General features: G+C 42.3%; 1 protein-coding gene across 2 annotated transcripts; it reads right to left on the bottom strand.

Moving 5' to 3' along the window:
• Positions 1 to 2,337: 2,337 nt before the first annotated feature.
• Positions 2,338 to 7,898, bottom strand: ecm1b (extracellular matrix protein 1b). 2 transcript variants are annotated; one of them, XM_085473843.1, is made up of 11 exons: positions 7,632 to 7,898; positions 7,073 to 7,129; positions 6,600 to 6,635; positions 6,436 to 6,474; positions 5,867 to 5,890; positions 5,488 to 5,768; positions 4,581 to 4,789; positions 3,659 to 3,941; positions 3,378 to 3,571; positions 3,103 to 3,190; positions 2,338 to 2,950 (listed from the first exon to the last, which is right to left on the bottom strand). In XM_085473843.1, the coding sequence occupies exons 1-11, from the start codon at positions 7,699 to 7,701 to the stop codon at positions 2,768 to 2,770; spliced, it is 1,464 nt and encodes a 487-aa protein (XP_085329969.1). In that variant the 5' UTR covers positions 7,702 to 7,898; the 3' UTR covers positions 2,338 to 2,767. The 2 variants fall into 2 exon arrangements, with proteins under 2 accessions (XP_085329969.1, XP_085329970.1); XM_085473844.1 differs by lacking the exon at positions 5,867 to 5,890.
• Positions 7,899 to 15,283: the final 7,385 nt, after the last annotated feature.

The raw sequence follows: 15,283 nt of genomic DNA, 5'->3' as shown, positions 1-15,283 counted from the left end.
TTCAATGTCTGCAAATTTTCTGTTGATAAGAAGAAAAATGAATGAAACAATGAATCGGGACAACATTAGAAGATCATTTCATGCTATTTTGACTGTGCTAAATGAATATATCCCATATTTGCCAGAGAATTTCTTTTAAATTTAAAATAAATCTGTAATTAATATTTTAAACTTATAATTCAGGCTGAAGTTTTAAAAGACTGTGTCAGTGGGGGGAATACAATATAATAGTTTTTGGGAAGGTGGCATTTTTTGTTGTTAGGACCTGGAGTATCGTTTTTTGTAAAACAAAAATCTGACACTGCAGAAAAAATAGAAATGCATGAAAATGAATGTCGCTGCTATATCATTGGCCCATCTCTGGGCCTAATAAAAACAATGATCAAATGCATCTTGAAATGTTTTTTATGGAAATTGTTTTTGTTTGGCTGGGGGGATTCAATAAAAATCAATGGAGTTATGTAAACATACTGGCCTTTAAAGGGTTAAAATCCCCAAACTGTAATTAATATTTAATATATACAGTTCAGGCTGAAGTATTTTTAAAAGACTGAGTGATTTAAAGTGGAAAAAAACATTATTGCTTTTTTACAGCAGTTTTTGGGAATCTGCCATTTCTTGTTCTTAGGTTAAAAAAACTTTTTAATCATCTAAAGCTTTGATGATTGTGGCTGTGTCTCTGTGTTAAATAACGAGCTGACATTTTCCTCAGGACGCGATCAGCTCAACGGCCCTCGAGTTACCTGCATACATCCTGCTCACCTGTCAGCTGTTTAACACCTGCTGCTAATTCAAGAAACACGCCCACGTTACCTGGTGATAGTCACAGTTTAACTGGACAGCCGGTGCTCGATATAACGCAATGCCTGCGCATTATTCTGCACAAGATAAGTAAATATAGTTTGTTTCCTGAGTGCAGAGCTGCTGGAGCTTGTTTCCCTACAGAGCACTTTGTAGGTGAACCCACTTTATCAGCGACCGATGTCCAATCACCGGCACACAGCTGAAATCTCCACTGAGTTTTAGCTTGGAAAACTAACACTGCACATCACTCTGAACACACCATCCCCACTGTCAAATATGGTGGTGGCAGCATCATGCTCTGGGGGTGCTTCTCTTCAGCAGGGACAAGGAAGCTGGTCAGAGTTGATGGGAAGATGGATGGAGCCAAATACAGGGCAATCTTGGAAGAAAACCTCTTGGAGTCTGCCAAAGATTGAGACTGGGGCGGAGGTTCACCTTCCAGTAGGACAACGATCCTAAACATAAAGTCTGGGCAACAATGGAATGGTTTAAAACAAAACATATCCATGAGTTAGAATGGCCCAGTCAAAGTCCAGATCTAAATCCAATCGAGAATCTGTGGCAAGATCTGAAAACTGCTGTTCACAAACGCTGTCCATCTAATCTGACTGAGCTGGAGCTGTTTTGCAAAGAAGAATGGGCAAGAATTTCAGTCTCTATGTGCAAAGCTGGTAGAGACAAACCCTAAAAGACTGGCAGCTGTAATTGCAGCAAAAGGTGGTTCTACAAAGTATTGACTCAGGGGGCTGAATAATCACGGGTGGAGGCCTGTAAAAACATTTGTCCCTCATCATCTTTTTGGACTTTTTTTTTCTAGGTGTTTTTTTTTTGGGCTGTAATTGCTGATAACATGAGGTGATGTCCTTTACTGGTCCCTGAACTCACTGCCAGGTACTGTGGAGTCCAGTTGGCATTTAACTCCTCAGGCTGGGGGACAGCACCTTTTCTGCCATAATATATCAGGATGAAATCCTTGGACCAACTGTCAGACCCTACAGTTGGTACAGGGAGTCCTGGGATCCTCTTGGTGCATGACAGTGCCCAGCCATACAAACTACTGAGCACCTTTTTGAGCTGTTGAGATAAAACTTTTTTCAAGCAGTTTATGAGCCTCTTGGTCAGCTGGGGCCTTTCTGCATGAACCCTGTGATGGACTGGCAACCTGTCCAGAAGATTAACTGCAAATGAAACCAGAGCACCCACTTCCGTCCTGTGAAAAATAATTGTTCCCGAGGGGAGGGGTCTATTCTAGGGAACAAGACCCCTATTCACAGGACAGAAGGTTTTTTTTTTTTTTTTTTTACCTTCATTTAGAAGGAGAAGGCAGGGCAGGCTTCATCCTCTGGCCAGGCGGTTTTTTGTTGTTGTTGTAAACCTTTTTTCTTTTTTCTATTTTTTATTGTTTTCCAATACATCCCTAATTTATCCTTTCAACTTCTACCTTGTGCTGCTGTAACAAGGGAATTTTGTGGTCTGTGGTTAAAGCAGCATGGACTTGTATCCAAAGTGTCACACAGTAAACCAGACAGAAAGGAAGATTTTAAAAATGTGTTTATTATCACTTTTTCAGAGAAGATCTTAACTAGAAACCATATAAAAGAGAAAAAAAAGATCTTGAATTTCCAAAAGAATTAAGAAATTAATAATCAAGTATGCAAAGAGCAGCCTATAAAAATAGTGGTACAGTGTCCTAGACAATAGTCTGTTTTAGCAACTATGCATGTAACAGTATGCTAAGTATGTGTAGTATAAATGGTAGAAATGCTCATTTGGTCTCAGAACGCCGGCAGTAGTTGAAGCTAGAAAACTCGGTCAACATTTTACATTTCATTTTGTCTTACAAACATTTAAGTGTTGCACGAATCGTTTCTGTTCAGTGACCGAATGCCACGTCTGCTGCTATCTCACCAATATCCCGAACAGCCCAGCGACAGTGGGGTCAGCAGCGAAAGGCCATACAAGCTTAGGAGATAGGGCACCTTTTCCTCTTCTTCTGGCTTGAGAAGTTGGTTGCTTTGGTGATGGCACTCATGATAATTTTGGAGATGCACTGTGGAGTCTCTTGTGAGGACGATTTGCAGCAGCGGCGGACAGTACTGGGAACAGCCCTCTTTGATGCGCACAGCTTCTGTGACATTTCTTCAAGCTGATGTCATGGAGAGATCAAAGGCAGAACAGCAGCGGGAAATCAGAACTCTCTGTTCAAATTTTAAATGTTGCTAGGCCAAACTTTTTTTTTGCAATTTGTCTTATTTTTGCAGACAAACTTCCCTTTTAATGGCTTTTAATGGGACTTACCAGTCGCGCAGAGCAAGCGGTCTTCTCTTCTTCCTGCAGGGGGCAGCATTGTGTCACAAAGTCCTTAAGAGGAAACCCAACAGGGAATCTAAAACACAGTCACATTGATGCAAATGCATCTCATGTTAGACTGCCCACAGATTATATACTTAAACAAATGTGTTGACATTTCACAGAGCAAAATGAATAGAAAAAATGGAAAAAACATCAAAAGAAACAAAAATAAATTATAGGAAGATCAGATCAAAGAAAAAATGCAATAAATAGTGTCTTACTTCTTCTTGATGGTTTTGTGAGTGTCACATATCTTGTTCAGCGACACTTCCTCATGAGCAGAAGTCACATTATAATACGGGTCTGGAGACATCTGCTGGAAACAGCTGTATTTATCACTTTGGTTCAGACAGCAGGGGTAATTCACCCGTCCTCTGTTCTCACGCAAGCAGAACTTGTTCAGTTCCTCACGCCACTGAAATGAAGAGCAAGAATGAAGTGTCACGACATGGAAACTACTCAGTTAAGCGAAAATGTGTATTTTTAGCTGCTATTCTTTTACCTTCTGGTCAGCACAGTTGACTTTAGTCTTCTTATTTTTGCAGCAACTTTTGAATCCCTTCTCTATAAGATTAACGGTCTTCGCCTGAAGAGCCACCATTTCATAGCCTGAACGTGGGAGGCACTTGATGCTGTAGGCGGGGCGAAGCCTCTGGTTGTGACACACTGATTCAATGGTATCTGCGGTGGGTCGTCCAGGAGGAAAGCTGATGTCAGCAGCTCGGGGAGTAGATAGTTTCTTGGTCTTCCTTTCTATGAGGGCTATGGGAACAGGGCCGTGTGTCCTGCAATGCATGAGGCATAAGGTCAGACACAGACATGCCTCTTACGGGCTCAGGATGAATTCAGCATAACGGAAATGTGTTTTGCAATATGAAGCTACTTTTTCTCTTTGCCTTAAATGATAACCTGACATTACTTCTTCTACAGGACTCTTCTCTTCATTGCAATTAAACTTTTGAACTTGACAGATGATGCACGCCCAACAAAATCAATATAAGCAAGTGCACAATAACATCTTTCCACAGTAATAGAATCATTAGTACTATCATTTGCTGTAAAGTGTATTGTTAGATTAATACATAAACATAAATGCAATGTAGTGATAACCATCTCAGCTACTGTATTAAAAATGGTGCCTGCTGCTATGCATTTTTAATGGATTCATTCTAAGTTTATAAGAATTATTAATTTGTTGAAAGGCATAATTACACACAAATCAATATATATTTTCTTTCTATTAAACGATCTAAAAAATTACTTAATGTACCTTAAAAGTACTGCCTTTAGTGGCTGAGGCAGCAAAGTATTTATGGTTTAACCTTGGTACTGTTTATTGAGACTGACGGAGAACAAATGCATTATCCTCTTTAATCCGAGTGAGCAAAAATATTGATAATCATTTTTTTTGCTTTTCTACGCACCTCTGGCAAGTGTTCGGGTTAAAGGTGAATTCAGCGGTAGAGGGAAGAGGTTCCACTGGCAGCCCCTGTGTCGGCCCGTAGTTTGGGTTTGGAGCATCATTGCTGAAGCAGTTGAGCCTTTTGTTGTTGTCGTTTATTTTACAGCAGCGATACCAAGGATGCTTTATTGAAAGGTCCTCCTCACAGTACTTTTCAACTGACAGCTCCCACTTGAGTAAGCACAAAACAGAGTAACACAGACAGTCAGGGTGCACAGTGTGAATGAAATTCTTCAATAATAACATGAAGTCTGCACCTTGTCTGCTACTTATTGAATAAATTCACCACCTGAAGTTATGTTGTCAAGAGACAAATTAGAAAACAAACAAGAAGCTGCTAAGGTAACGCTCACTGAGGAATTCAACATAGTTTTGATGCTCGTGCCAAGGCCTGTCCGCCTGTTATGTCTGCCTGGGCTGATTAAACGGGCTTATCGACTGAAAGCGCTCAAGGTTTTCAACTTTGTTTTTAAAAAAACAAAACCCAAGTACCATCACCTCTGCAATGTGAAGAATGTTTCATGCTCCAATTATGTTCAGGTCCAATTCATAAAGTGGTTGAAAAAAATGCTGCTTTTTCTACATTTACAGACTCAAAAATGAAAAGAATATGAGTGCAATAAAAAACTGTATATGTTACTGTATATTATTAGTGCATTGTTCCTAAACAGCACAAATTGTGTTTTTTATTACATGGATGTAGAGAAAACACTACTTCCCTATTCTGAAAAAAAACCCCGAATCATCAGCAAAAGTAAGAGAAGAGGAACTCAAGCAACAAACACAGGTCACCATGACATCACTTTATATTTACGCAGAGCTAAAAAAGTATTGCTGAATTAGCTATAAGAGCTGTTGTGAAAACATACAGCCTGTGTGGCGCAACACAGGGTCACTTCTCTCTCCCACGTCTGGTTGTCTTTGCAGCATGTGCTCAGCCAAGCCTCTGCATTATTCACAGCAGAGGCCCTCAACTTGTCAACTCCGTAGCCTGAGTCAGGAAAGTAGGATGATGGGTAGCGCGGACGAAGGTCGCTATAGTCACAGATGGCTTGGAGATTCTCTGACGTTGGCCGACCGAGAGGAAACTGAACGTTATAAGTTGTCGGAAGAGGACCGCTGTAAGAACGGGGACCAACAGTTGGTGGGCCTGCAGGGGAAAGACCACAGTCGGCACTTTTAGCAGTAGAACATAGTACAGAAGGAGCAAGTTTTAAAAAAAAAAATGTAAGTAAAGTAGATGCATACGTCCTCTTGGTCTTGGTCTGAAACCTAAGAAAACAAATAACATTTAAAAAAAAAAAAATCAAACAAGAGAAGGCAAGAAAGATTCCCTGACCCAGGTGGTACTTATGAGTAGGTAAGTACAGTACTGTGCAAAAGTTTTGAGCCACTTGAAAAATAAATTGCAGACCTTCTGAAGTTTTTCTTAGGACCATAGCTGCCTTTTTTTTTTTTTATCACAATCCAGTCTTTTTTTAATTTTAAATTATGCCACTAATCATTGACCTGGGAATCATTCAAGTATAAACAGGCTCTACAAAAAATGACAAAGGTTACAAAGGCATAAAATTGTATTTTTACATTAATAAGCTGATTCACAAAGAGCTATTAGCTGAAAACTGGAGACATATCTCAGCATGGTGTGCGGTGTGTCCTTAAAGAATTGGAAGAAACTCTTAACAGAGAATGGACCAAAGGCAGCCAAAATACAAAGAAAAGCTTTGAGTGTGCTTTTAAGAAGCCTGGAAAAGTATTCCCGAAGACTACTTAAAGACATTCCATGGTGTTGCACACTACTGTGAATATCTGCTCACCTCTCTGCCTTGGTTGAGGCTGCACTGGCCGCTGTGAATCTGGGAAAACAGCAAAAAAACACAAAATATATTAATTTAATTGGGGGGGGGGGGGGGGGGGGGTATGTAGTGCATTTATGCCAAAACATTATAACTAGAGGTAAGACGATAAACGGTGCCCATACCAAAGTGATCTCTCAAGTCCATCTCTTTCTGCATCTCTAAAGATACAAAACATAATACCAGATTTTTATATACATTATTTTAAATGAAGTAAAACACTAAAACAGACAGAAAGACACAGCTTTATATTTTTTTTAAATTATATTTTAGTTCTGTACTCAAACTGGGCCACAACTAACTCAACCTGGCTGCAAATAACCTTAAAACAAGAGTGGTGGGCTCTTTCGGGGTTTAGAATGTCACTTCCATAAAAAGAGAGAAGAAAAACAAGACTATCAGTACATTTTCTAACCTTCTAACCACAGAAGACATTTCACTGCAATCATAAAACAAACCGGTTAAAAGAAGACTTTCATCTCAAAGTCCTAACATTCCTCTTGAAGTGAGAGCTGGCCAAATACAAGTATGAGCATGTGACGTTATAATTGGTAGCTGTGGAGATGCTGCGCTAATATGTGAATGCGCGCGCACACACCTTGCATCAGTTGGGGAATGTCAAAGGTGACCTCGCGCTGCTCAAAGAAGCGCTCATCTATAATGTTGCAGGCGGCACACAAAGGAGAGACAGAGAGAAAAAAGAGTGAGACAAAGTTACATAACCATAACTACGCATGTTTGTTTTTTTGTTATTGTTTGTTTGTTTATTACTACTGAGAGCGAAAAATGATGGAAGTATTGAAGAAGTCAGATCCTTCATCGGAAAAAAAAACTGTAAAAGGTAGAGTGGGACAAAATAAGAGAAGTTTTGGAAGTTTTATAAACAAACAAACAAATAAAAATGTTATTTTATACGTGCATCTGTGTGTAATCTATAAAAATACACGTGAGACATGTCTGAAATGAAGAACTTGAATCAAAGTGCTCAGAGCAGACTGCTTTGTATAAAAGTCTACCTGGCACCAGATCACTGCAAAATAGACGCTCCCACTGCAGCAGGAGCGATCAAACATGGAGCTGGGCAATCGGCCATGAAGCAAACACGAATTCCCTGCGTGGATTTCTAGTTGGAAGCAACAAAAAAGTAGTGTACCAACCTTCGGATGCTGAGCTCAGTAAAACCAAGAGCAAAGCGGTGGAACAGATTAGCGCCCAAGTCGGACCCATTTTGGACCTGATCGTGTCCGTGCCGTGCTATGCGTGCTTTATGTTCTGCAGCTGCAGCTGACTGTCCTGGCAGAGTGCGCAGAGGCCGCCCAGGAAAGCACGCTCCGCGGGGCAGCGCACAGACGGGCCCGTTAATTGGTCCAACACAAGCCGCTGCGCTGTCTGTCTGAGGAGCAAAAGCCCGCAACAGGACAAAAACTTTTTACGATTGTTGTGGGATTTAAGGGAGCGGAAAAAAGGTGGGAGGGAAGGAAGTTTTTTGACATGACTCATTGGTGATGCGTTCAAATTCCTGGTGCTGTTTAATGGGAATGTATGGAACCCTTATGTGGAAAAGCTCAGCTTTAGCATTTTTTCCTGCTTAAAAACTTAACATGGAGAGGAAAAGAGAAAACTTTTCAACGAAAATAAACCAAACAAAAACATAGGCAATCTTGGAATAGCAATACAAATATGTCTTGTAAAATAACGTATAAAATACAGTTTGTTAAATAGAAAGTGTTAAAACAAAGTATGTTTATGCTTTCCTATTTCTCAAGGCTACTGAGAACTTAATGCAACACAGTCTGTTTTTCTTAAGGATCAGAAGCTTGTCCTTATCATGTATCAGATGTTTACTTGGTCTTGATGTTATCTTGACCTATATACTGTGTTTACATTGAAATACCACAGTGTGAGACCATAAATGCCAATACTCCCATTAAAGCTGGCTGACTGAAAAGAAATCCTTTAAATTATTTTTTTTTTACAAAGCAGCAGAGCCTGAGTAATCCTTATTTTAATAATAGGCGAATCATTCCTAGCTCAGTGATTGTTTTGCTTATTGCCTGATAAATGACAAATTCCATCCAGAGTTTATGCTCTGGATTATGGCAACTTCCTGCCTCATGAGAATGAGTTTCCATAGCTGTCATCGACACCGCAAACACAGTCGTCAGGGTTATTTGTCAGACTTTGTGGAGGCCTGTCTAGACACACAATACTAAATATTTATCTCTGTGATGATTAAACTGATCATCACAACTTTTGTTTTATTGTAATAGATGTGCGAGTTTGCTTTTTAGTCAACCATTTTTAGAAAGTTCCTCAACTAGAAGCATATTTACAAGAGGAAGAGATTTCAGCTTTCGGGTCCCTCTTCTGTTGAACCAGCCACTAGATTTGGGAGAAAGACACCTTCTCTGCTTTTAAGCTTAGGCTTAAAACTTTCCTTTTTAAGAAAGCATATAGTTCGGGTTGGATCAGGTGACCCTGACTCCTCCCTTAGTTAAGATGCAGTAGGTCTAGGCTGCTGTCACGACGTACAAGGTGGACTCACGCGCAGGACTCCGGGGATGATGTACACAAGAGAATTTATTACAGAACAATGTCCAATGAGTTTATATACACAGATACGGGGCAGTGCTATGTACAAAAGGTGAGGGGGGCAGGGGTCCGGGGAAAATCCAGGGGAACACGCTCGTTTCTCTCCACACAATCCAGACACGAATCCACTCGCACACCAGGAAAACAGTCCAGGGAATCTGTACACAAAGAGACGCTTGTTAAATGCTAAACACACACTGCATGGGAAAATACTTGCTGGGGCGCTCGACTTTCACTGACGCGATTCTCACAACGATCCAGCGAAGAACAGCTGTTGCTTCCCGTCTTAAATACCACACTGATGAGGCACAGGTGTTTCTTCCTCCGAGGGCGTGGGCCAAGGGCGTGAACCCATAATGAGTTCAGCCCTGGCGAGAGAGAGGAGAAGAGAGAAAGAGGGGGAGACAGCTGATCAGCGACCAGCTGAACCCCCAGGCCGTGACAGCTGCTGAGTGTTTCATTGTCATTCACTTTGTGTTACAGTGTGTATTCTTGTCCCGTCTCCCACACCTCACCCCCAAATGATCATGGCCTCTCCCTGAGCCAGAATCCTGCCAGGTATTTCTTCCTGTAAAATGGAAGTTTTCCCTTCCCACTATCGCCAAGTACTTGCTCACAGGGAGGCATTTGATAGTTGACATTTTCAATCTATTACTGTAGGACCTCTACCTTACAATATAAAGTGTGTTGAGGCAGCTGCTGTTTAGATTTGGTGTTGTAAAATTGAAATCAAATCAAAGAAGTTGGAATATGAAGACACTTCATAAAATAACACCAGGATTCAGTATCAAGGTAATGCAGTGATGTGATGGTTAACTTTATATGACAGAGATATGAAAAGCCTTGCTGTCCTTGTTATGTCTCTAATCTGTAGAGATTAGGTCCAGGGTCATCATGGCCTCAGTGTATGAAAGAATGACTGGAACACAGCTTCTCCAGCCAGTTTAATTCTCCTTCAGTTCTCCTTTGCAGTTCAAATAAACTTTAATACTGACTATTGGACATATGTTGTTTACCCAGGAGGAGTATTTTTCTTTTGCTGCTTTGGCTGCAGCTTTGTCGAGTCAAACAAATACGAGTATTAAAGGTGGTGCTGGTGAGTGCCGGGAGCTGTACGAAAAAGCTGAAATTCCTCTTGGAGGTCAGGGTTATGGAAAAATAAACAAGCCCCACTGATACATCACAGCCTGTCATGGATGTTTAAGAAAATTAAAGGCAACAATTTTCTTTTTCTTTTTTTTGCTTTGACAGCCTCTAACAGTAAATGGTTCTCTGGTAAAAAGGAGTTTTGGGTAAGTCATGTGTCAGTGGAAATGAGATATACAGAACTGCAAAAACATCATAATATTGTGGGTGGCACTGGACCCAATCAGAAGCCTGGATCAGACATCTGTTCTGTCTTGCGTGCTGCAGCCTGCGAGCAAGCATGCTATGATGTCTTTTTTTAAACGACACTAAAAATGTGTTTGATATGTTTTCTAAGTAAGGTTTCGCATTTTTCTTATGTTTGTTTCTGCATCATTTCAAAGTTAAATTAGTTCCTTATTAAAGTACAACCCTCCTTTTTTTATTTGACTCTTAAAAGTTCTGTTTTAGTCATCTGCAGCAGTCATCTGTACCAGTCGGTTACCTCATCTAAACCACTTAACTGCTCACTCTCATTGTTTCACTGGTGTGTCAGTGCAGAGGTGCTTACTAAAGCCTAGACACCAGGTTAGTCTGTTTTCTGCATGGTTCCTGGAGTTGAGTTGGAGCACTTAGACACTGGATGCAGATCAGAGAGTTCACAATAATAAAAAAGAGACCTAGGAGGGGAGCTCAGCTGAGAAAAATGCCCTCATGCACACAGGACTGTTAGTATTATAAAGTCTCTTATCCTTCTTCACCTCCAAGAACATTCTTTTTTTTTTTTTTTTTTTTTTGCCTGTCCCGTTTGGCTCTTTTGCCATCAGAATTGTTGTCTAAAGGCAAAGAAAGATGCCCAACGGATTTACTTTACCAAATTGACCATCCCAGCCTTGCCGTAATGGTCCATTTGATTCACCTTTTATTGTTTATTTTATTTTCACTTACTGAATACGGGACAGACTTGACTGGGGGAAAGAAAGAGGGAAAGAGAAACAGCTGAGAAGAGGGACGGGGGAGAAGGGCAAAAGACAAAAACCAACAGAATGAGCAGAAAAAAAAAGAAAAAAATGCATATATCAATCACCTGGATCACCTGCTGAGAAAGAAAAAAGAAAACAAGCAGAAGAGAACGAGAGTAATAGAATAAACAACATCATAATGATATATGGGAATATGACAGTAAATACTAAATATTAAACATTATTGTGCAGCACATAAGATCAACAGAACACAGTGTGCTTTGAGGTAGTAAAAGGGTGTAGTTTGTGGGTGTGATCACCCGTGTGTACACCTGTGAGCATGGATGCGCTTGATTTTTTTTTTTAAAGGTTCCTTCATGTAATGATCTGCTAGAGGGTGTGGGGGGGCCACAGCCCCGTCCTCCAGGGTATGAAGCAGGTATGGAGGTGATCAAAACTCCAGACATCCAGAGGCCCCCAGAACACAAGAGACCAAGGAAGACCAACAGAGGGGCAGCCGCGCCACTGTCCCAGAAAGAGCTGAGGAGAGTCCCAGATGAGGGCTCACTCAGCAGCCGCGGAGCAGAAGCCAGGGGGAGTTGCAGTGACGCGCCCGTGAGCTCCGCCGGCAGCCAGCCGTGCCTGAGTAACCGAGCCCCAGGCTGAGAGGCCGGGGGCACCCCACCTCCGAAGTGGAGGTGATCCAAACAGGACAGGGAGGCCGTGAAAGATGGGACCAAATGGTGCAGATGGAACAGATGCTCAGCATTCTTGCCGCTGCTTTTTGATCTGTGGCCACCTCACGCCCCGATAAGCGGCCGCCAAGGAGTGAGCCGGTGTGTACCTGGACGTCTAGGTACCCTTGCCCCTGGAGGGGGGAACTGCACCCAGACCCAGGTGGTGTTACCCTTTTCCCTGCGGTGGGGGGAGGTAGACCGCCCCGACTCCGCAGCAGCAGGGAGGCCCCACACTCCATACCGCAGTCGGACGGCCAACTCCTCCTCCTAGCCCCCCCGCTCCAGCAGGTCGCAGAGAATGGGGGTGAGAGAAGACTCCAAACCTCCCTCCACCCGCTCATTGTAGTGTTGATGCATGTGTGTTCTAAGGTGCATTTAAAACCCAGGAGGGCATGGAGCTACCTGCCAGAGAGCAGCAGGTAAGCGCATAGTCCCTCCTGCTAGCCCTCAATGTCTACGTGTATTTAACATTGAGAGGTGGGCAACGACGCCAGGGGTGGGGTGTACACCCTGATGGTACTTTGGATTCCGTGTATCGTGCCCACCCCCAAGATCCTATATGTATGTGTAATGAGAGTGTGAGTAATGTGAATGTCTAAGTTGTGGGATAAAATTGAGGCAGAGGCAGCCAGAAGGGGACGGGGGGGGGGGGGGGGGGTAGCCTCCTCTGCACCCTGGTGACATACCCCTACTCCAAGGTCCTGCATGTGTGGGTGGTTGTGGTGGAGCGGGAAGAGGGAGGCATCTGGAGATGGGGAGGGAAGGAAGGGAGGGGCAAGTGACCCCTCCCTGGGGCCAGCTCCCCCGCTGACCCTAGTAGGCACACCCATACTCTGCGACCCGCCAGGGAAAGGGGGCCCAGGCCCATCCAGACCGGGGCCCAGCGCAGCAGCGCCTCCCAGCCCCACAGAGCCCGGGACAGTCCACCCAACCCCACCACAGAGAAAACTGCACCCACCCCACCATCCACTCATCTTCCAGACTACATAAGACAATAAACACCCAGGCTGAGATCTTCCTCCACCTCTCCTGTATCTCCCCCTCCTGCAGAGAGAGCCCCTGAGGAGAGGAAAGCTCCTGCAAGATGTGACAATCTTCCCCACCAGTTGAAGAGCCCCCCAGGTGGCTCGATGCACCGGCGGCACCCTGCTCCAGGGCTGGGCCCCCATGCACCCACCCACCCACCTCCAAGAACATTCTCACGCAGCTGTGCCCATGAACAAAAGACTCTCCAGCCCACCCACAACACATAATCCAAATGACTAAATTACAGTTTCCTGCTGTTCTTATCACTCAAGTTATGTGAGGCAGACTATGAAGCTACTAATCCCACAAAAAGCCAGTGTGTACATGCTGCATGCCAACTACAAAGTATACACTCAAGTCTTTAACTGATGTGTATAGAGGAAAAATTATAAAAAGAACAAATGTGTTATCATCCCGATACTCATAGAACTAAATGCACATTCTTCCCCCCAAGAACAAGAATCATTGATCCAAACAGGATAGGGAGGCCGTGAAAGATGGGACCAAATGGTGCAGATGGAACAGATGCTCAGCATTCTTGCCGCTGCTTTTTGATCTGTGGCCACCTCACGCTCCTTTTCCTGACTTAATAAATCCTTTGTTTTGAGTCCTCAAACCAACCTATAAGCACTCACATCTACTAAACCAGTAAGTCAGTGTAATACCTGGCAAAATAATTCTCGAGCTTACCCATATGAAACTTCAGAATTCCCACAACTTTATCTTCCATTAAGGAAAATAACTCTTCTCTTTCACCAAATCACTCATTTGTCCGTTTTCCAGAGTAATTATGGTCAAATAGCTACTGCAGACATTCTTGGTGCTGTTTTGATAACTACTGAACACATACTCAACTCAAATTTCCTGGAACATGTCATTAAAGCTCGCTAATCGTAGACTCATGACCCCAAATCTGCTCCTCGTTGAGCAACTAGATGTCTCCCTTCCACAGGCAGGGAAAACAGATTCACATGTTATCATTTGCAAAAGACAGAGACATACCCAGACTGATAATGTTTATTTCTTAGATGCTTTACACCATTTGAAAAACCCATCTGCTTTCCAAGACTTGGGAGTGGGACTTCATCCAGTCAGTCAAAGTTATTTCTGTGGCACATTTAAAACAACAGCTGCCGACCAAAGCGCAACAAAAATAATCAAATGACATAAAAACATAGGACAAGATGGCAGAATTTAAGAAAGAAAAGATAAAATGAGAAAACCTGAGTAAGAAATAACACGAATCAAAGTAATCATTATTCATTCTGATTTAACAGCCAGCTGACGTGAGCTGATAAGCGTCAGAGTCGGTGTCTATCTGACAGTTTTCTGTTTTGAAGTCTTCGAGTTCGAGTTTCCATTTTGGTTCTTTAGTTATTCCCCTGTGTGGAGATTTTCGTGTTTGTTACATTTTTAGTGTCCTGCTTGTTCCTCTTAAACCTTTGTTTTGGTAATACTTGAGTTTTAAGTTTTGTGTGTTATGAGGTTTTTTTGTAATATTCTTGTGTTTGGATTTCTGTCTTTGACTTTGTGTTTTTTCTGTATCGTGTTTCAGTGTGAGTTCACATCTCTGTGTTTAGTAGTTACCTTTTGGTTATTTCAGGTTACTCCCCCCACGGGACTGTCTACACCTGTATCTCATTTGCTCAGCTATTTCCACTTCCCTCATTACCCACTTTGTGTGAATAGTCCAGCTTTCCCCTCGGCCTTTGTTGCAGCATCCTCTCCATGTGAGTATTTTTTTGGGGGGGTCTTTTAGGTTTTTATTATAATGTTTCAGTTGTGAGTGGACAAGTAAGTAAGCATGCGCATCTTTGCTATAATTAATGCTGCCTTTATGTTTAATGGTAAACTAGTGTTTTGATTTACAGTAGTTAGGACCAAATATTCCTATTTCCCATGACCTCGAGTCATGTGTACCACTCATCTGTAATAGTGAAATAACTTGGTGGAAACTGGAAATTCCTTTAAGGTAATAAACTACTAAACCACTCTCCTTCCGCTTACTAAAATCCAGCCACACAGTCAGTTTTCTTACAAACATCTAAGCAAAAGGAAGAAGAGTGGAAATGGTATTTAAGCAAAGGCAAAAATGACCCTTTTATTCTTTTGTTCTGCATAACAGAATATTTAAAGAAACCAAAGACCACTACATACAAGAGCAGTTTAGAGAGTTTTGTTGCCCAAACCTGCATGCAGGAGATGATTAAAGAAAATGTGAGCAGCTTTGATCGGAGCTGTCTTTAACATAAAATCTGTTTGCTGGGTTAATTACATCCCACGGATTTAGAAGCTTTTAATTTGCTTCCTCTCTAACTTGGCTAGCAACCGCTGTGTGCGTGTGTCGATGTGTGACAACCTCAAAAA

The sequence above is a fragment of the Copadichromis virginalis genome, linkage group LG11 (genome assembly GCF_057382275.1).
Source record: "Copadichromis virginalis isolate Kocher_CV1m ecotype Utaka linkage group LG11, C_Virginalis_male_GT1.1, whole genome shotgun sequence".
NCBI classification, from domain to species: Eukaryota; Metazoa; Chordata; class Actinopteri; order Cichliformes; family Cichlidae; genus Copadichromis; species Copadichromis virginalis.
Note: the sequence above shows the minus strand (reverse complement) of the source record. Positions and strands in the feature narration are given on the sequence as shown.